We start from the raw sequence: 23,460 nt of genomic DNA, 5'->3' as shown, positions 1-23,460 counted from the left end.
AAGTTCAACCAAATAACAGGATATAACTAAGCTCAGTGTAATGTGGTTGACTTACTGCTTTGGAGCAGAACTCTGGAGCCATTATGTTAAACAATATTCAAATCAATTTATTATTATGAAGTGCTTTCAGTTTGTGCTTGAGTATGCAACAAATACAGACAAAACAGTCTTGACCATGTGACTTATCAGTAATCATCTTTCAGAATAGCAATGGTTACACATAAGAATGTATCTTTGACTTTTCGTGTTTGTTATTTGGATAAAAAAAGCAAAACATGGCAGACTGTCAAGCTAGCACTGGCTCAATGCACCAAAAGTGGCAGGTGGTTATACATGAAATAACAGATGACTTAAGTGGCCAAATTCAAAATCAGCACAGCTGAATACAATACAGAAAATACAGTGAAAGTGTCATAAACAGGAATCAAAACACAAAGCAAAAAAGTCAGAAACCATCACTAAACTGAAGGGAGCTCTGCATTAATTGTTGCTTTGAAGAAGCAAACTGCTCAAGCAAAAGCACAATCTGGGCTCCAAAGTTTGTCTTCTACCATTCCATCATATGACTACTGTGCACTGTAATCATTTCATGGCAAAACCATGATTAGCAGAGGTCAGCATCAAATGATATACAGAAGGGAAGGCTAAGACTGTAGTCCCAGCATATTTCTAAAACAGACCCAACATGTGAAAACTACAACTAATCAAAAACATATTTTCTTCATGTGAGATTATAATTTAACTAACAAAACAAAAAAGGAAGAAATAAAACCCAATGAGGCTATAGTTTCTTAAGCTACCATTGATCAATTGACATAGCAAACCTAAGTGGAATACATGTAAATACACAACTGCGCATATATGTGTGTATACACTCAAAACAGAATTTTCCAGGAAATTATATATATCCATATTTTAACAGGTTACAAAAGTATTTGAAGGATATATGCACTAAGATTAATGTAATACATCACTTGTTTTAAGAGTTGGAATCTCAAAGCAAGAGTGTTCAGGTTTGAACAGACAAATAGCAAATTAAAGTTAACTGTAAATATTTACACATTAAGAGTTAGATTAAGACATTTAATTATAAATTGACTAGTTAAAGATATTGTTGTAAAATAATTAGGCTTTATAGTACACTCATTACCTTTGGAATACAGTTTAAAAGGGTTAACAGCTATCTAATTTTTAGGTCATCCTTAATCTATATTGTGCATATATTGTTTACAGTTTTAGTATCCATGCTACAAGAAGACCTTCAGGGCTTTAGGAAATGTCTTTGATACTTATTTTGTAACAGACGTAGATCTGTTATGAAGTATGGCTACAGAAGGTGCTAAATAAATCTTTTCAGAAGACTAAACAGGAAAGAGAAAACATGACTGAAGTATTTTAAACTAGTAAAATACCTGCACTTTGCAGCAGAGAAGTAGTGTGTTAAAGAAGCTATGATAAAGAAAAGGAAACATTTTAAAAATAATGTAACATGGATTGTCAATGTAATTGTCGTAGGCTTATTTTAGTATTGAGAGAGTGAATTTGATGATTGTAAAGAGTTTAATTTATGATTGTAAATGTTGTGTATGAGAAATGCACATTTTTAGGATGTAAGGATCTCTTTGTAAACGACATTTGCAGTTCTGCTCTCGGGCTGTAAAATGACCAAGTTGTCTGCTGAGCTTACACTTGAGCATGCAACGTACAGTTGGCCATGTGAGAAGCAATCTTGTGTCAAGTCAATGGCGACCTTTTTTAGAGTCTGGCCCTATAACTTATTTATTGTCATAGTGAAGCAGACCTTTACTGGGAGGCGTTTGAATTGGAATCAGCATGGGTGAGGTTTAGAGGTAGCCTGAAAGAAGAATAAGCAGTCTTTCCACCCTTGAAGTGGCGGAGTAAAGGAGAAGGGAGCAGTGAGCATGACGAACAGCTGAAGAAAGTAAGGAAGCGAGTGAGGAGGCACATGAGCGCGGAATGACCAACTACGTGGTAGGTGCGTGGGCAGCAGCTGTGCAGAAAAAGGAAGGGGGACGGGGGGGCAACCCTTTTGTGTCTCTGCCGTGAAATCAATCCTCTGTTAACGGTAATAAGGAGTGAAACCGCCAAAAGGATAGGTCATTTTGAAAGTTCCTTATGGCATAATGGTGAGAACTGCCAAAAAGAAGCTGTTATTTTCGAAAGTTCGTTACAGAGCACGGTGCGAAATGAAACATACTTAACATTTGTAAGTACAGTGTAAAGGATGAGCATAGGGCTTCCTACGTATATTGGAAGTTGCAGAAATAGTGAGGAGGAGTTTCCCCTATCTATATATACAGTTTAGGGGGTACACCCATTTCCCCCCCCTTGGGTGTTGTAATAGGACATGAAACATACCTAACTATTGTAAGTACACTGCAAGGAATGGGCATGCGAAATTTCAGCTTCCCTCCTATATGGAAAGTGGGAGAATCAGTGATGAGTCAGTGAGGGCTTTGCCTTTTACATGTATAGATTCATAAAGCATTAACTCTAAGAAGATAGTTGTATTTGATTTGACCCACAGGAGAAATGCTTTTGTCTTGGGTGATGCTGGTGGCATGCAGTCAAGAAATGCCAGCACTCAGTTATTCTGAATATTGAATTCTATGTTGTATTTTAAGAGTACAGTTAAATAACCATTTATTTCACTTGGCTGTGTGGTGCATGCAGTCCATTATTTATGCAAGTGACCTTTGCTTTTACAACATGATAGTGGCTTTTTTGTGAGAAGAGAAGCAATTTTTGCAAGGACCAGGGGTTAAGTTGTATTGGTGGTTCTATTAACTAATTCATCATTTAACATTTTAAATTTTTGATTTATAATCTTGGGCTTTTGTTTATAGTTAGCTGGCTTCAGTTATAGTGCCATCAGTTAATTGGATGTATCAGAAGTATTATGTAACTAACCAAGTACTTTTCTGCATACACTGTTTATTATTATTTTTCTTTTAACCAGGGACTAATATTATTAGTTCACATAAACTGTTTACTGTTTGGTGTTGGGATTGGAGCAAACTTCTGTATCAAAGCAGAATTCGGTAATGTTACAAAGGGGATTTAAATTTTATTCAGTCAAAGCAGTGGAGGGCAGAGTGGTGGCTCTGAGGCTAGGTTGCCGGTTCGAATGCTGTAAATGCCAGAAGTGACTGTACTCTGTTGGGCCCTTGACCAACACTATTAACCTCTTAACTGCTTCATCCTGGGTATGATGTTACCTTGCCTCCAGCCCTGTAAGCAGGTCTTCAAACTTGCATTGAAAAATTTAGGGTTTGGTAGCAGTATTGTTACTACAGCCACTGTAAAAAAAAACTCCCACTGTTCCAGTGTGTTGCTGTGGTGTCACCCATTGCACAGCTCCACTCGGGTCCCAATCCGGATGGTTTGTTGAGTGCTGGGTGTGACAATGTGCTGTAATCTGCACATGCTCCCAACCTCGTCCTCCAGGCAAAGCTAAAAACTGCTAAAAATCTCAACTTTCCATTAGAATCAAAGCCTAAAATAAGTACTGCCTCAGTGTAATCAGATTTACTGTTACATGTGACAAACCCCCACAGTGTAATATATGTTAAATACCTTTCTTACTGGATCAGTAGCACAAAATCGACTGCACTTACAGCTACAGCATCTGACAATCATTTGCTAAAACCATCTTCTTTGAGCTTTGCCAAACTTTGCTCCTGCAGAAGAATAATTTTAGGGTAACATAGCATTCATCTAAAAGAAATAGCATAAAGGGTTAATAAATGTTGGAAACCAAATAAAGGTCAAGTGATCAACAAAATGTACACTGGAATATAAGAATTGGTTTAGGAAAAATACTGAGATGGTCAGTAAATAAAGAATGTACCAGAAGAAAGGTTGATGTAGTATACAAAATGTACTGAAGGATGACTAAGAGATGACTAAGAAATCAGCAGATGTCCTATAAACGAGAATGGACAATTGTTATATGCACAGAAATATGAAGGGTGGTGGCTCATCTCAACAGGTTTAAGAAGAACCAGAATATAATATAATATACTTTTATTTTATATAAATATTTGGGTGTAAACCAATGAACCAACCAGATTAAAATGTATGCATTGATTGACACTGTATGTAAATTCAACAGTTTATAAAATGAACTTCTATCCTTTGTTTCTCTGACCATTCTGATCATTCTGACCATGCTGTAACAGCATGCTGTTTTTGAAGAATGCTCCCTCCAAGGCATTTTGCTGAGGAGTCATTAAAAGATACATTGAACAGCTTTTCTCCTGTCTGATTACTGAATTGTCTGTCTTTAATAAGATGTTACATTTTGACCACACTCCTTTCAGTTCGCTTCTACAGATGATCTACAGATGATTATATAAATGCCATTTCAAGAAGGTGGGTTTACTGGAATTGTTAATTTAATAACCTGATGTGGAGCCCCACCAAAGACTTAACAGATTGCACTAAAAATGTAAACACTCCATTTGTATACTCAATATTGTGTTATGTGATCACTTCCACACCCTTGTGAAAGGCCTTTGTGACAATAGTATTGTTTTAATAATGTACCCTTAATCAATCATATATGATGTTACCAAAATCTTTTAAGGTAATGCAGCTTCAGCAACATGAAAAGAGGTACTGTGAAAGTCCTAACAAGTAGTCTGAAATGGAAGTTGTTACTTAAGTGCTAAATTTACACCACAATATTCTTGTTAGGGCGGCACGATGGTGCAGTGGTAGCGCTGCTGCCTTGCAGTAAGGAGACCTGGATTCGCTTCCCAGGTCTTCCCTGTGTGACGTTTGCATGTTCTCCCCATGTCTGCATGGGTTTCCTCCAGGTGCTCCGGTTTCCTCCCACAGTCCAAAGACATGCAGGTTAGGTGCATTGGCAATTCTAAATTGCCCCTGGTGTGTGTGTGTGCCCTGCGGTGGGCTGGCACCCTGCCCGGGGTTTGTTCCCTGCCTTGCGCACTGTATTGGCTGGAATTGGCTCCAGCAGACCCTGTGACCCTATGTTAGGATATAGCGGGTTGGATAATGGATATTCTTGTTAACATGGATAGAAAACATGACATATGCACTAAGGCCTATGCCCTTTTTTCTTCCATTTAAGCAGATGATTTCTGCATGGCTAACCCAACACATACCACTGCAGAATTATTCATGCATTCATTTAAAACTATGTAATTTAGGGAATATTGTGGTGGTGTTTTCAAGAACACGACAGAGTAAAATGAAAATATTTACAACCTAATGCATCATTCTGTGGTTTTGTATGCCCATAGCTCATCACAATATGGTTATCCTTATTCTTAAATATGCCAGTTTCAAGTCAGCTATAGAACAAAAATAATAATAAGAAGAGGCATATAGTATACAAAAGCTAACAACCAATGGCTGTTACTTTTTGAAGAAAATAATCTTTGGTGTTCTCTGTCAGGCTGCACTTTTAATTCCTAAATGGCAGTAATCTTTTTTGCTTTCTATACATGCTGTTTTCACAGGAAAATTAAAGGAATATTTGTATGAAACCAATTCTGAAATCCTTCTGTAATAGGTGGGCACCTATGCTATTTAGTCTGAAATGTCCAGCTATGTTCTGGCTCATTACATTCTCTGAAAGCCAGCTTTTCAGTTTTGCTGTTGTCATTGTTGGAATTGTATGCACAGTATCAGGAATTTATATTGATTTACATATGGGTCACACAAAAAATTTTATATTGATAAATCTCACTTATTACGTACAAAGCAAAAAGTGGGCATGAAATACAGATGTTTGTGTTGAACTTCACAGCAGAAAAGATTCAAAAGTTCAGTTTTAGTTTATGATGGGGGCGTCCACTTAAAACAAGACAGATGTCTCGCCCTCGCTTTACCCTTCTTTCCTCATTAATTTTTCCTGCTAATTTTTCACTCCAGGGACCCTTGGCTATAGTTCCTAAACACACTATTTATTATGAGGGAGGCATTGGTTTGTCAAACTGCAGAATAGTGTCATGGAGCAATATGTAATTAGGAAACATAAAAAAGTTGACTTATAGAGGAATGCCTTATTTGTTTAAAATATATAGTCTTCTTTGTGAAAAAATAATCAAGATTTTGAAACATTCCATACATCACCATCATAATACCATAGCCTGTCAAAACATAATTATGGATGCACACACAGTTGGTACTACCAACCAGAATATTGACAATGAATTTATAGCTGTAACAATCATATGTAATGCACGAGATGCATGATTGAACCCATGATGAGGGATCTGTGAGGCAGCAGCACAAACCACTGTGCTACAGTGCAGCCCAATTCGTACAGTTCATTGAGTTTTAATTATGTTTACATCTGGAAAGGCTGGTTGATCAGAATAAATCAGTAGGTACGTGTAACATATAATTTTTCTCTTATAGTTTGTTGAATTCAAGAACTGATGTCACAGTAGAAGGCAGTATGCACTTTTAATGCTGCACACCAGTCTTTAAAAACATTACTATTTAAACAATAATCATGGGATATTATCAGCATATTTCCTTCAGTGTATGCTGTTCAAAATAAAGTAGACTTTACAAGGAACTAATATTTTTATGTCATTTATCAAATTTGCTTCAGCACCACTTTGGTTAGAATGCAAATTAGGTAATTATGTCTATGGTACTTAAAATAAGAATTTTATTACATTAAAATGCTAACAGGCATAGCACAATTTGAAAACACTGCCCCAAAAAATAGATAACATTAAAGAAGCTATTACTGAAATTTAAAGAGGCAATTAGAAAATTGGAAAGCATATGAATATTTAAATAATATTGGCAACTTTGTAATATAACTGGACTTGTTAGATCTGTTAACTGCTGCTATTAGTTATATTGAGTAATAATTGTTTTGGTATAGAATCTGTATTATGCTTGGTTAAATATACTTCATAAGAGATTATCTGATTGCACAGTATTAAAATTGAGGTTGATAGTACTTTTAGTATAATAATGCATATTTATATGATCTAGTAGCAATGTTAATCTGTTATTTATTTTAGATTTTTGCATGTAATGTGCTCTGTTCTAGATTTATTGTTGCAATAAATGTATGTAGACATTGTATACATTTAGTGCAGGCTGCCATGCATTAAAAAGTGCTTGAGCAATCATGTATAAAATGATTAAATTACTGTATGTTTCACCCAAAAAGATAAGTGCTGAACTAATAATTAAAATGTAAATGAGAACATAATATGTCTTAAAGAACATTAAAACTGTTGCACCTCTGGGGACATTGGCTTCATGGTGTTATTGCTTGACAGTCCATTTTTCATAATATGCATTTACTTTGTCAGATAACCATTCACATTCTAAACATTTAATCCATGAGAGTAAAACGGTCCCAAGCAGCCTGACATATACTGATGACAAGGTGCTGCCAGATAGGGTGTGTATGTTAATGGAATGGAATGCTCCCTTTTCACAGTGGTGATGGTCACTGTCATTCTTGGTACTTAGAATAATGCACTACTCTAGAACACTCTGCCCACCCCTTAATGAATGTCAAAAATCTAATCTGAACTCCATTCGCAATGTGATATTCTTATCTTTATTTCGGAGAGCCAGAAAAATGTTTTCTCAAATCTAACTTAGCCTAGACAATTCCTGTTTGGAGTTTGACCGTTTTCCCTGTGTGTTTGTAGGATTGTTTTCTGGCTCCTTGAATTGCCTTCCACGTCCCAAGCATGTGCAGTCTTAACTTAATTGAAGATTGAAGAAGTGGTGTGTGTGTGTGTGTGTGTGCGTGGATGTGCTCTTTCATGATTTGAGGGTTCATTCAGGTTTGTTTTTTTTTACTTTATCCACTGTTGCCATGGTAGGCACTGAATAAATGAGTTAGAATGGAGTTAAGTAATGTTAACCAAATTAAAAGAAAACTCTTAAAAACACTAACCAAATTAAAAAAAACTGTTAGAACCAAGCTATAAATGGAAGAATGTATTTTACTATTATAATGCTCACAAAAATATTTCTGTATCAAAAAATATTAATTAATTTGTGTTATTACTGGTTGTATTTATTGTACTAACATGTTAAACCAAAGTATCCTCCATATCACAAGGATAAAGTGCACTTGTTTCCATATTCCCACAGTTTGAGCTCTGGAAGGTTGAGTGTCTTTTTTGAGCTCACACAATAAGTCAGTACTGGGAAATAGAAATAATCCTGCATCCACGTGATGTAAAGTCCTTGTAGATATGATCTGTGAGATAAAAATCCACTGGAGAAGAGCCATTTCAGGGGAGAGTTGGTTGCTGCTTTTGCTCCAAGTGTGCATCTGGTAGCACAAGCAGCATTTTAAACCTGTTGAAATCAGATATTAAAATTAACTGTGACATACTGGCTTTATTATGGGTAAAAGTATTGCAAGACTCTCTAAAAGCCTAGAGAACTTGCCAACAGAAATCAAACCGCAGGCCACAGATCTGGGGGTGATTTTTGATCTGGACCACAAATTTGAAAAATTGGTAAACTCATTTGTCAATGGTAGGTTTTTCAAACTTAAAATGATCTCTAGGGTGAAACCAATGCTGTTATTTACTAATTTATAATAAAGTGATCCAAGCATTTATTTATTGTAATTCTTTGTGTATGGGTAATAGTCAGTCCTCTTTTTACACTTGAAACTGGTCCACAATGCTGCGGCAAGGTTATTGACTGGCACAAAGAAAAGCAGTCACATCACCCTGGTTTTAGCTTCACTTCCCCGTCTCCCAGTCTGTTTTAGGATTTCTTTTACATTACCTTTTTTTTTTTTTTTTAATGGCTTAGTTACACCTTATACTGTTGACATGTTCTGCCTCTACTCAACCACCAGGTCGTTACTGTAATCATGTTATTTAGATGTGCATCGATATCGGTTAAGTGTAAAGAGGCTTATGCTTTTGTTTTTTAGTTTTAGTGAGTCAATGTAAATGATCATAAGGTTTGTAGCTTTGTTGTCCTTTTCATTGCCTTTTACCTTTTATATGCTAAGTACTTTGGCTAACACAATGTTATTTCTAAATTGTGCTTTATAAATAAAATTAGCTTGTTTGTTTGAAACAATTTTTTAAAATCTTCTATTAAATATTTTCTATATTTGCTTTACATTTGACCTGCTATAGACATCTCATTTAACAGTATAAATTTAAATGGTTGCCTCAAAAACGAGTAGAAAAATGAACATTTCTTTAAATGCATCATATTTAGTGTGTTTACTCAATATATGGGTCATTGATTAATTAGGATCATTGGTGGATATGTTGCATGGAGTGCCATTTTAACAAACTAATAAAACACCATTAATAGATGTTAAAAAATTTTTTTTTTATACCTTCTCAGCTCGCAAGACGGATCTACAAGGGAATTCCACTTCAGCTCAGAGGGGAGGTCTGGTGTTTGCTCCTTGATATACCTAAAATAAAAACAGAAAAAAAAGGCTTTTATGAGGTGTGTTTCCAGGAAAACTTGTGTATAGTAGCTACATTTTAATACAGTGTATATATTTTAAAGTTTACAATTTGTTTACTATTTCACATTTATAAAGATACCTTTAAGATCATTATGGTGTAAAAATGAGAACAGTTTTTCTGTTTTTGGTCAGATTTTTAATGGATTACAATGTACAGTATATTGCATCTGTAACTTATTCATTGATAAATTTGAATGTTGAAAAATGTGTTTTTAACTTATTAGATGCGACACTCAGTGTATATTAAAAAATTTTTGGAATTTATTTTTAAGAAACTGAAGCAGAAGGCTAGCGCAATTTCTCCAGATGTCAGACAGATTGACCTAGATGTTAATCGTACGTACAGGGACCACATCATGTTCAAGGACAGATACGATGTAAAGTAAGTTATCTGGTCTAATGTTTTTAATTTACACTATGATAGCCATACCACAGGCCATGAGTACAGGGTTATGGTGTTAATTATTTATTTCTTTTTTATTTATTTTTTGATATATTTAAGATGGCTATATCAAATTTAGTTTATTTTTTATGTTGTATAATGTTATGAGTTAAGATTTTAAATATATAAACTGTATGAAATCTGTGAAATTATTTTATATCATGCATTTTACATTGTGAACACTAAGATAATGCATTTTGTAAGGATCACATACTGTAAATGTACCCAAAAGTACATGATAGTACAAGCAGTACTATCAGTGAAGTCAACATCACAGTGCATCAAAGGATATGTTTGCAATGATGCCAAGTAACAGCAAAGTCTTATGGTGCCCAGAGTCTGCTAATATTTCCTATGCTGGTATTTTCAGTAGGTACTGGTTACTTGTGTGTGAAGTGCTTAACGACAACAATGATTTTTGTCGTAGAGGGATAACGTAATTTTTCGGTTTTTGTGAAAAGACTCAAAAGTAAACAAACAATACATTATCACGGGGGTCTCTGCCTATTGGGTTGTCTTAATGTCTTTATCTCAAATACATTTTCGGATATCTCAAAATAACTTCCTGTGCATTTAAAGATATATAAATATATTTGCAGATATCTTAAAACAGATGGGAAGTCCCATTGAAATAATAAGAAATTTTAAGGGAAGTGAGTTCAAGATATCTTGAAATACACAGGAAGAAAATGCCTGCGGATGTTGTGAAATGCATTTCAAAATCTACAGCATGTCATTTCAAGATATCATGAAATCTATTTGAGATATCATAAAATGCATTTCAGATATATTGAAATAGATGCATTTTCAGATATCTGTAGTTCAATTTCATCCATTCATCCATTATCCAACCCACTATATCCTAACACAGGGTCACGGGGGTCTGCTGGAGCCAATCCCAGCCAACACAGGTCACAAGGCAGGAACAAATCTTGGGCAGGGCGCCAGCCCACCGCAGGTCGCGCACACACACACCCCAAGCACACACCAGGGACAATTTAGATTTGCCAATGCACCTAACCTGCATGTCTTTGGACAGTGGGAGGAAACCCACACAGACACGGGGAGAACATGCAAACTCCACGCAGGGAGGACCCCGAGAAGCGAACCTGGGTCTCCTAACTACAAGGCAGCAGCGCTACCACTGCGCCACCGTGCCGCCAGTAATTACATTTGAGATATCTAAAATTAATTTCCAGATATCTTAAAATGCATTTTGAGATATCTCTAAATGTTAATTTGGCTTGCCATAACTTTAGCTGTGTAGTGTGATCAGGTCTATTTGGGCATCCCAGCATCTCTTTATTTAGTGACTGTGCTTTCAAGGATGGACAGATTTGTTTCTGTATAACCACTGTGGCTACAGGTGTTTGATTTAGCCATTATTATCATTTGTAATGATTACAGTTTTAATTTTTTTTCCTCAGATTTTACATTGAAAAATACATTACAACATAACTAAGCTCTTGTATTGAATATATAGCTTGCTGTTTATTGTTTTCCATCATTTTTCTCTATATAACTTATTATTTTTCTGTCATTTTAGTGGATGATTGTCTACTTGCTGTTAAAAAAAAAGTACCAGCATTGCAATCCACACATGACTTCTTTTTAGAAACGGAACACATAACCAGCCTCAGAATTCAAAAGATTTAATACAAGTGTGTGATTGAAAGTGCTATTGAAAGGTCTTTATTATTTGTATTAAAAAGCAAAACATTCGCAAACAGGTAATTTCAATGCAGAAATAAAAACAGGGTAACAGGGTATCTCATTAGACATGGAGCTCTTTTATAGATGTAAATTATCCATTGCTGTTTGGTAACAAGAAAAACCTTTAACGACTGTGGTTCTCCCGGACTGAACCATGCCAGATTAGTTTTAAAATGTTCAAAGATATTGTTGCTAAACAGTTGGGTTAAAAATTTAAATCTGCAGTAATTCAAAATAAGTAATGTATTTACAACAACAAAGGTCTCAAATGGAGGAAATGCTTTCTGATGTATTCTTTTGTTGGCTATTCTGTCGAGAATAGATAGCAGCATGGTGTTAGAGGTAGCACAATGTAAAGTATGAAATTCCTTAGTGCAATAATCCTTCGTAATGAGGATGGCATGCTGATCTTAGCCATCCTAATAAAAAAGAAAAATTCACGTTTGAAATGACACCACAAGAGCTATTGAAATAGCCTCTGAAAATACTTGGAGAATGGGGTAATGTTGTTCAGATCTCTTCAACTACAGGTTATTCAAGGTAAAAAAAAAAGAAAAAAAACCTGTCATCTTAGTTGTACCTTGGGGCAGCCAAAGGGTTGAAAGTATGGATTCAGCTGGCCATTGAAGCTCAGCCTTTTTTGCTCCTTGTTTGATTAATGTCTTTTATTAAGATATTCTTACATCTTTTCATTGAGTGATATGTAAAACAGTATTTTAAGATGCACTAAGGATTCTTATTTTTATTTTTTTTGTTCTGTGTTGGCTTCTGTTTTTGTCAGTTAAATATATAAAATGATTTTATAAGGAGATGTGTTGCACAGAATATTCAGTTAAAGCAGTTAAAAACTCGCTGACTCCATTGCACATTTCCTCCTTTGTCATGAAGGGGTTCTACAGCAGCATCAGACTTTTACTTTTTCTCCTTCTCTTTACTGTGCACTACGGTCCTTGAGTATTCTACTGTAAATCAAATGCTATCCCATTTATCGTGCCTGTTTGTGTCAAATTTTTTTTCTTCTTTTTTTTGTTTGCCTGACCCATGTTACATTATTCTTTTTACTACATTTATTTAACAATATTATTTTTCTTGTTTGCCAATTTAGAACATCTTCTATTCCAGCTAGTGCTAGGGAGGGCTGTGTAGTTCCAAGAATTAAATGAAATGTCACCAGGAGTCAAAGATGATTAACGTGCATTGGATCTAAGTGCAGTCAGTCTTTAAATCTGTAGGTAAAGTGACAGCTTTGAGATTGCAATCTTGTAAGATCCATAGACTGCTTACATGTCTTTACAGCATGCCTATGTCTGCGTCAACTTGTTCTTTAATTAGAAACACAATAAAGATGGAGGAAGATTTTTTTGGTTTCCCTTGAAGGGAAAAGTTGAAAAATAAGAGATGTGTCTCTCTAGAGTTTGTCATGTGCCACAGAAACAGTGTACACTTTTGTTCAAATGTACCTTTCGTGACTGAAGGGATGTAGTGTAAAGGTCTACAGAAAGAAAAAAGGAGAGATAAAAAAGCATAGTGCAACTTTTTCTGTTAAACACCTTCATTTTTTTTTAAGCTCCAAATAATCCAACAGGAGGTAAGCTGCCCTACTCCTCCTCCTAACCTCTTCCAGAATCTGCTTATTCTATTATATAGAGAGCTGCAGCCTATCCTGGATGATATACCAATCTAAAACAGGCAAAGTATTAGTTATCAGGCAGCCTAATAAGCATCTTTTTAGGATCTGAGAGGAAAATGTTGTACCTGCAGAAACCTCATGCAAACGTGGAAATGCACAGAATTCACAAAGGCAGAATACTTGCCAGGAATGATATCCCAGTCCCTGGAACTGTGAGCATTATAACCAGGGGAAGACAGCATGTAATGGTTAAGGCAGTAGACTTTAACCCTACAAGGTTTTCAGTTCAGTTCTCATTTTTTACTTACTGTATGACCCTGAGAGCAAACATTTAATCTACCTTTGTTCCAACTGTAATGCATTCAGACCTTGTCACATTGGATAAAGGTGTCACCCAGATATTCAATAATAATAATAATATTCCATTAATTTCTAATCCACCTTTTTTGCTAGCAGTGGACCCAAAGTATAAACCAATCATGGAAGGGGTGCCAGTCCATAACAAGCCACATTTACAGATATATATACACACTCAAATCATATGGGGCCAGTTCAAAGCTAGAAATCAACCTATAAAATAATAATAAAACTAATTATATTAGCTGAGAAAATGTTGTCCTGCACTATGCTACTGTTTACTTTATTGTTTACCTTATATTTGACATTTTTTTGTGTTTGTATAGTGTTTTTTTCCTCCATTTTAAGAATCACAGAATCACATATCCTGTTAGCAGTAGCGGGCACAAATCAGGAACAAACACTACATAAGACACCATCACATCACATAGTAGGTTTTGTGACAAACCTAAACACATTATTTGATTTTTATTTGATATACTTTGTTAATTTACAAGGGAAAATTGTCATTTCACATGACCTTTGGGGAACACAGCACAGGGTCACCTATTGTACAGTGCCCTTGGAGCAATTTTCTAGTTAAGAGCTTTGCTCAAGGGCCAATGGAGTAGGATCCTTTCTGGCAATTCTGGGGTTTGAACCAGCAAGCTTCCATATACCAGAGCAGACACCTCTCCGCCAATGGTGCTATACTATGAGAAAACCTGTGTGGGAAAGAAGAAAAACAAACAAACTTTACCCATGCAACAAGCATGGTGACAATTAAAAAGGTTTTGGAGCTGTGAAAATGCCACCCTGACTGTATTTTGCTTTTTATATATAACGTATATATAATGTGTGTGTGTGTATATATATATATATATACACACGTGGACAAAATTGTTGGAACCCTTCAGTCAATGAAAGAAAAACTCAAAATGGTCACAGAAATAACTTTAATCTGACAAAAGTAATAATAAATAAAAATTCTATGAAATTTAACTAATAAAAGTCAGACATTGCTTTTCAACCATGCTTCAACAGAATTAATAAAAAAAAAAACTCATGAAAGAGGCCTGGACAAAAATGATGGTACCCCTAGAAAAGACTGAAAATAATGTGACCAAAGGGACATGTTAATCCAAGGTGTGTCCACTAATTAGCATCACAGGTGTCTACAATCTTGTAATCAGTCAGTGGACCTATATATAGGGCTCCAGGTAGTCACTGTGTTGTTTGGTGACATGGTGTGTACCACACTCAACATGGACCAGAGGAAGCGAAGGAAAGAGTTGTCTCAGGAGATTAGAAAGAAAATTATAGACAAGCATGTCAAAGGTAAAGGCTATAAGACCATCTCGAAGCAGCTTGATGTTCCTGTGACTACAGTTGCACATATTATTCAGAAATTTAAGATCCATGGGACTGTAGCCAACCTCCTGGACGTGGCGAGGAGGAAAATTGATGACAAATCAAAGAGACGGATAATACGAATGGTAACAAAAGAGCCCAGAAAAACTTCTAAAGAGATCCAAGGTGAACTTCAAGCTCAAGGAACATCAGTGTCAGATCGCACCATCCGTCGTTGTTTGAGCCAAAGTGGACTTCATGGGAGACGACCAAGGAGGACACCATTGTTGAAAACAAATCATAAAAAGCCAGACTGGAATTTGCCAAACTACATGTGGACAAGCCACAAAGATTCTGGGAGAATGTCCTATGGACAGATGAGACAAAATTGAACTTTTTGCCAAGGCACATCAGCTCTATGTTCACAGACGGAAAAATGAAGCATATCAAGAAAAGAACACTGTCCCTTCTGTGAAACATGGAGGAGGCTCTGTTATGTTCTGGGGCTGCTTTGCTGCATCTGGCACAGGGTGTCTTGAATCTGTGCAGGGTACAATGAAATCTCAAGACTATCAAGGGATTCTAGAGAGAAATGTGCTGGCCAGTGTCAAAAAGCTTGGTCTCAGTCACAGGTCATGGGTCTTGCAACAGGACAATGACCTAAAACACACAGCTAAAACACCCAAGAATGGCTAAGAGGAAAACATTGGACTATTCTAAAGTGGCCTTCTATGAGCCCTGACCTCAATCCTATTGAGCATCTTTGGAAAGAGCTGAAACATGCCGTCTGGAAAAGGCACCCTTCAAACCTGAGACAACTGGAGCAGTTTGCTCATGAGGAGTGGGCCAAAATACCTGCTGAGAAGTGCAGAAGTCTCATTGACAGTTACAGGAATCGTTTGATTGCAGTGATTGCCTCAAAAGGTTGTGCAACAAAATATTAAGTTAGGGGTACCATCATTTTGTCCAGGCCTGTTTCATGAGTTTATTTTTTAAATAATTCTGTTGAAGCATGGTTGAAAATCAATGTCTGACTTTCATTGGTTAAATTTCATAGAATTTTTATTTATTATTACTTTTGTCAGATTAAAGTTATTTCTGTGACCATTTTGAGTTTTTCTTTCATTGACTGAAGGGTACCAACAATTTTGTCCACGTGTGTATATATATATATATATATATATATATACATATATATATATATATATATATATATATATATATATATATATATATATATATATATATACATACATACATTTACTGTACTGGTCAATAGTTTTAGAACACCTCAGTTTTTCTTCGAATTTAATCAGTTGAAATGCAATGAATAACATAAAACGGTGAAAAGGTAAGCAGTAAACTTCCAGATGTCTAAATTTAAGAATATTATAAATGCGCCTTCTTTAGGAAATAAGTAATAGGTTGCAGCAATTAAAGTTAATTAAGCCTTGCAAGTTGAAGTACCCAATTTGCAAGTGTCCCAACTTCTGTTGATTACTTAAAAACCCTTTGCCTTAAAGCAACGTTTGAAACAGACTGTGTTACTACTCCCTCTACACCATACATGTTGTAAGTTCTAGTGATAATGGCAAGAAGCCAGCAATTAACAAATTAAATGTGTAGGCCTTTCATTTAGAGAAATTGCCAAAAAAAAAATCAAACTGTCAATGAGTATGGTGTCCAAAACAATCCTAAGAAAATTGGAAACTGGAAAGACACTCTTATAGGAAGAGATCTGGCAGACCCAAAGTCACAACCCAATCAGAACACAAGTTCCTGAGGGTTTCCAGCTTACGTGATAGGCACCGCACAGCACAACAGTTTCAAGCAGAGCTTAGCAGTGGTCGAAAATCGCAAGTCTCAGATTCTACAGCAAAAAGGAGAAAAAAGTGCTGCAAGTTTGACAGGGCTGATGGCAGTAAGAAAGTTTTTCCTTAAAGGACAAAATAGGGCCATGAAATACAGGCTGTGGACTACTGCAGACTGGAAGAAAGTCTAGAGGACCAACGAATCAAAATTCAAAATCTTCAGTTCATCATTCAGGTGCTTGTATGCCATCAAGTGCTGTCAAACATTGAGGAGGAAGTGTAATGGTCTGGGGTACTTTGGCTGGAGGCAGAGTTAGAGACTTATGCAAAGTGACTATAGCTTGTATATCCATTTTTCTCAAATAATTTTTGCCATATTTTTGTTTTGTTATATAAACCACTTCCCTGTAGTGTTAACTGACATAAGAAAAAAGAATGGCACTAAACAGTGCAGCTTATGGATGAGCCTGCAGGAATGTACTTGCTTTTCCAAACCACAGTGGACTGCAAGATGTTACATGGCACAAGCAGATGACAAGGATAGTAATGAGCCATCTGTCCTAAAGTCACCTGCCAAAGCCATCATTATGATGTAGTGAAAGTATAATCTGACTATTACGGCATAGATGTGTCTGTGCTTCTGTCTGTCTGCCTCTCTGCATGACTGCTTGTTTGACAATTATAATTAATGAGCTACCTATCTTATATTTCATGTGCTCTGTGCACTGACAGTTTTCATTCATCCACCTACAGTATATTCAGACATGCATCCAGTTTAGGAGTGTGGGGAAATAGTGCCTGTGCTAGCATTAATGGGTGCAAGAGGTGAACCAGCCCTGGATAGTCCTACTGACCCAATTCCAATTTTTCAGCGTAGCTAATACAAATTGAAATAATAATGTTCATTACCTCCAAAACCTCCACGGGGGAGTCAAATTTTGAGTGAGCAGATCCAAGGCTCAGTTTGTGGAATCATCTACATTATTTCAGGATTAAATTTAAGAAGGTTCAGAAACGACTTAGGCCATGTATAAGTGAGGAACAAAATTGGGTTGACCTTCTCAAAATCTTCCTTCAGACCCACAAACCATTGTCATGGCAAGATTCTGTATTTTGCAGGTCCTAAAAATCTTTAATTATTTTTGCACATTCTGATCATTCGGCTTGAATATCGATAAAGTTAGCATGTTCATATTTAAAATGGCTATATGCTTACCACCATCAATGTAATCCATTATTGAATGCTATGACTTAATAGGTAAGTTAAATGCCAGGAATGTTATCTCTGGCCCCACAAAAACATTTACAGTATGTGAAAAGAAGTCAATGAATACTTCAGAAATATTTAAGAAAAATTAAAGTTTGAGACAAGAAGAAGTCAAAGATAAAGGGCCCTGTTTGGAGTAGCAACACAAAGTACACACAGTGGACTTCTTACTGGCATTTACAGATAAATGATCTGAGGTAATGCTCGTGCAAGGAAAGAGGAAGCTGTCGCGAGATTCTTGGTCTGTTCTGCCAGTAATAAGACAGGACACGTTTTAGCTGAATTTTAAGGTCACATGTTTATTGTACTGTCTTTACTATTGTCTGTTTACTCTGAGGTACAATGTGAATGTTAAACAGACTCTGAAAAAATACTCTGCTTCTTATGTGTCCATACTGAATTTGAGAGGTGAACTGAGGTGGCAAATACATTTCTTGGCTTGCTAAGAGGAGAACATAGGAATAAAGAAAGCTCATGACATGTGTGGAGACCGGCCCGGACACAGACAGGCGAACATGTTGACGTCACCCAACACACTTTTATTGACAGTCATATTTACAGTAGTGCACCCCAAAACCCCCAAAGTCCAGGCCTCACACTCTTGCCTTGCTTCTCTCTTCAGGCCGCCTCTTTGCCTCCTCCCAGACCTTGTCTTCCTCACTCCCGACTCCAGCCATTCTCTGAAGGGAGGCGGCCCCTTTTATAAGCACCCAGATGTGCTCCAGGTGTACTCCGGCAATCTCCCACTGACACGCCCCAGTGTGGCGGAAGTGCCGGCTGTATCCCCGGAAGCACTCCGGGTGTCCCTGCATGTCTTCCCCCCAGCACTTCCGGGTGTGGCATAAGTGCTGAGGTCCAGGGCTCCCAAGGCATCGGAGCGCCCCCTGGCAGTGACCACGGGCCTCTACAGGGTCGAGCTTCAAAGCTCTGTGGCCGTGGTCCCCATAGCAACCAGGATGGTCGCCCCCACATGGTCTGATGTGGGCGTATGGCCTCTTCCGATCCTCTAAGGCATCCTGGCCGGGTCGCCCCCCCAGCCATCTGCCACACATGGCATTAAATCAAGAAAAAATGATTCTTGAAATCAGCATAGGTTAATACTAACCTGCTAAAATATGGTTATCTGCTTCATGAACAGTTGAGGATTCCAGAAATTAACTCTTAAGGACCCATGGATATTGGGAATTGGGATTGCCTAGTACAAGTGACAGGGCTAGTATTTATTTTCCTTCCCTCGGTTAATTTTTTGGTTTATTGTTGAAAAGATATGTACATTTTACTCACTAAAGTGGCACTAAAGGTTACTGTATAGATTTCTTGGTCAATCTTACTATCCCCTCTATCCGCATCAAGAGCTTGAGGAACTTGAACGACCATCCACATACAAAGGCAATTGCTCACCCCTTATGTGCAGGGAGCAAGCTACTCTTTTTCTAGAAGAAGACCATGACCTCAGATTGGAGGGTATAAATTTTTATTTCAGTGGCATCACAATCCACGGTGAACCATTTCAGTGTCTCAAGAGGACAAAATCATGTGAGAGTAGAGATCCAGTCTCTTGTATACTCTTTATAGTCCTTAGTTTTGCCTTGAATGCTATCCATGAAATCATAAACGGGAAGTGGGACAAGATGCATACTTTGTGGAATCCAACATCCTGGTGAGTGGTCTGGACCGGATGTGAATTATGCAGACACTCCAGTGTCACAAATACAGGGGCTGAATGGCATACAGTGTCAACTCTCGAACCATGTATTCTTGTACCACCTTGCACAGGATATCCCAGGATACACAGTCATAAGCATTTTCCAAATCCATGAAGCATAGGTAGACAATATTAGTAATATCCCATAATACCTCAGGTATCTGTGAGTGTCCACTGTTCCATAGCCAGAGTGAAATTTACTTTAACCTTCCCAGATCTTATGTTCAACTGTCAAATTAGAGAGAGACTTGGGAGTGGGATTCAACGGTAGCTGAAACACAACTTTCTATCACATTTATTTAAAAATGGAAGTAAGCATCAGTTCTGTCAAGCTTGGGAAACTGTCTCCACCTTCCCCACAGCATTCAAGAGGCATGAAAGCACGATATCCAGTTATTTCTCATTTTCTGGTCAGATTTTATCCACCCCAGCCAATGCTTCCGACTCTTCCAACTCTTTTCGCCTATTAAAAGTATTCCCGATGAAGGTCAACATTGTCCTGTCCTTGCTGAGAACAAGCTTGGGCAATGTCCCATGTAGCTTTTCTAAGTGTTGAAATGGTCTGCTAGAAAAACTTTGGCCATCTTAAAGTCATACTCTATGGCTTCACCTAACTCCACCCACACATTTGGTTCGGTCATTGTGTAGCTGCCAGCTTTTTGGCATGCTGGTACACCTCACTCACTCAAATCTGGAGGCCCCCTTACTAACCTGCCTGCAAGGCCTGTTTCTTCAGCTTGGCTAATCAGGTGACAGACGAGATACAAGTATACCCTACGCTCTCCAAGAAAAGCGATTTAGAAAATGCATTAATGAACAGGAGATCAGTCTGTGTTGCTTTGTGACTGAGTAAGACCATTTACAAACATTCGTCCTTTGGACGAACCATCAAAGAAATTCAGCAGTAAATTTGGAATAATGACAAAACTTAATCATCTTTGAGGATGAAGGATAAATAGAATTTTTTTTGTGCTGCATGGGCTAAGTTAGTAATGCTTGAGAGAGTGTGCTTTTGTTTAAGATGAAGACAGCTGCATTGTTCAGCTCTCTGCTGTGTAGTCTCTTTGCCTTTTGCCTGTTTGCACAATGTTTAGAACTGTCTTTATTTCTAACTCCTTTTAACTTGGTATTTTATGGCTCTCCCACTCCATGCACGTCAGCATACATTTCAAACTGACACCATTAGCAAAATTCATTGTTAGCACTCATAAAACCAAACTCCCCCATCATACCATATACCAAAAGGCAAGGAATGCTCAGTGAAATGCACAGTATTCAGTAACTGTCATTATCACGCAAGAATAATTACATAGCTTCTTTTTAGCATAGTTCTTAATTTTTTATAGACTGTTCATTTAATGAAAATTTCTAACCTGTGTTGGAATATGTATTAGTGCTTTATTAATTATTGAAAGAACTGTAAACCAGCCAGTAAAATGCTGTTTCAATTCATGAGCATTTTTATGTCTTCTTAGAATTACACAATAAAAGGAAAGTCATTTTAGTACTAACATTTAGTATAAGGGTGGCAGTGTGGCACATTGGTTAGTGCCACTGCCTCACAGGTCCAGAGCCCTGAATGCCGCTCTCATCTCATTCACAGGTTGTGTGGATTGTGCTCATTCTCAAAGTGCCTGTGTGTTTTTTTTTTCTCCAAGTACTTCATTTTCCTTAAGACACATGTGTGTGTTATTTCAACTAACTGTAGTTAGCCCAGTAGAAATGAGCTTGTGTGTATGGACTACTGCCCTATCTAGGGTTGTTTTCATACAGTACTTTGAGCAGCATGCTGTCATGATAGGTTTTCACCCTCCTGAGCCTGAACTGGACAAGGCAAATGCAGAAATATAGGCAGATCTTGGTTTTAAAATTGTTTTAGTATTGCTATTTTATAGTCTGCACTAAGAGAAGAATGCTTTTATAAAAAATAAAATGAACTGAATTATTGGTGCATTTTTGCAGTCATGAAGTTTGGGACAATGTATACAGACTCTTACAAGGTACATACTGGACAGTGGTATCCTGGGGTGTATATCAAGAGAATTACACAATTAGGGAAAGTCTTTTCCTAAATGATAAAATGGCCAAATACCTTCCACCACATTCTAAGTCTGGTGCTGCTCAAACACTTTATACAAAGTTACCTCAGTGTGATCTTTATTTTTGTTGTTGTCAGCTGCAAATGCACAAGCTAGACAGGTCATTGTTTCTGATGTCCCCACTTGATGAGGAGCAGACAGTCATTCCCTTTGCGAATGCTTAAGCAGCAGGCAGCTCATTCCCATCCTGTGGTGAAAATTCATCCCTCTGTATGCTGTAAAACCAGAGCCCTAACCTAAAGAAGATTATCTTAAAGTGAGGAATGACTGCAATATTAACTGCATAAATGTGTACTATGCATTTAAATCTGCTGACAAAATACATCATATACTTCAAATACTAATAAAAAAGGTATGGATGGATAGTCTTAAAGATGTACAGTATACACCACTATAGACTCCATTTTCAAATGAGTTTGCAACGTATGAATTATGACATGCATAATATAAATAACACAGATAAGTAGCTTACACTGAAAACTTGTGACGAGAAAAAAAAAAACGTATTTGGGAGAAAATGATTTAAGTATAGTTAGACCTATGTTTTTATAACATTAAATTTTCAGTCCCACTTAATTCAGTCAAGGGTAGTGAAGAACTGGTATCTATCCTGGCATCATCACATTACATGTAATGAACTAGCCCAATGGGGCACCACTCCATCATAACGTCCCACCTACACTCAGATCGGCCCAGTTTAGAATCTGCAAGTAACCTGACAAGCATATCTTTCAAAAGCGAGTGGTAAAGCATATCTGGGGAAAAAAAAACTAAGCAGAGATGGGGAAGCTGGGCAAAATTCACACATAATGGTGTAAACCCAGGCCACAGGATCTAAGAAAGCAGTACGCAGCACTGTGCCACCTTACACCCATGTAGTTTACTATTAGACTTGAGTTTTTTTACCTATGTTGGGTAAAAGCAAATGGTAACCTATGAACCAGAAGAATGCTACTTTTATAAACAATACCTCTATAGTTCCACAAGTCAGTAAATGCAGAGCAGTAAAGATGAGAGGGTTAGAACATTGGCTAATATTAATAATAATAATAATTCTTGACATTTATATAGTGCTTTTCTCACTACTCAATGTATTTTTTGAATGAATTTGTTGTGCTAGGACTTTAACCCATACACCTATTTTTTATATCTATAACAAGATTTCACAGAGTGTGAGTTACAGTCAGATCCCTCTTCCTTAATACTTGTTGCATTCTTGTTTGATGTATAGTTGGCTGATTTAGCACATCCATACCTGTTATAGTGTGCCATGTGCTTACATGTCTGTAGCATATGATAATTTACAATTTCAGTGATATTAAGAGCACCTTGCCTCTCATGTCAGCGGAAGTCTTGCTGAGATAGTCTGCATTGTGTGCTGGAGGAAATGTGGCACAGCAGTTAAAGGGCTGGACTTCAAAGTAGAAATTCATAGATTCAGAGTCTATTGTTCATTTACTGGGTTGCAATGTACACTTCAATTTAAAGTGCGATGTATGGTTTACTTTAACACAAAAATTCATAAATTTTATTCTATTCTTCGTATAGAGTTCTGTTCTGTGGTTCTGTTCATTGTGAGGATGCAATTTAAAATTGAATGTGAATGACAACATTCAT

At 37.0% G+C, this 23,460-nt stretch overlaps 1 protein-coding gene across 3 annotated transcripts in view; it reads left to right on the top strand.

The window, feature by feature from the left end:
• Positions 1 to 23,460, top strand: part of usp6nl (USP6 N-terminal like) — a 270,213-nt gene that overhangs the window by 203,349 nt on the left and 43,404 nt on the right. For all 3 annotated transcript variants that reach the window (XM_039761301.1, XM_039761302.1, XM_039761303.1), the window contains 2 exons: positions 9,361 to 9,468; positions 9,763 to 9,872. In XM_039761301.1, coding sequence (XP_039617235.1) covers positions 9,361 to 9,468; positions 9,763 to 9,872 — 218 coding nt within the window. The remainder of the gene's footprint in view (positions 1 to 9,360; positions 9,469 to 9,762; positions 9,873 to 23,460) is intronic.

This window comes from Polypterus senegalus, chromosome 8 (assembly GCF_016835505.1).
Source record: "Polypterus senegalus isolate Bchr_013 chromosome 8, ASM1683550v1, whole genome shotgun sequence".
In the NCBI taxonomy this organism is placed as follows: Eukaryota; Metazoa; Chordata; class Cladistia; order Polypteriformes; family Polypteridae; genus Polypterus; species Polypterus senegalus.
This window is presented reverse-complemented; position numbering and strand designations above follow the sequence as displayed.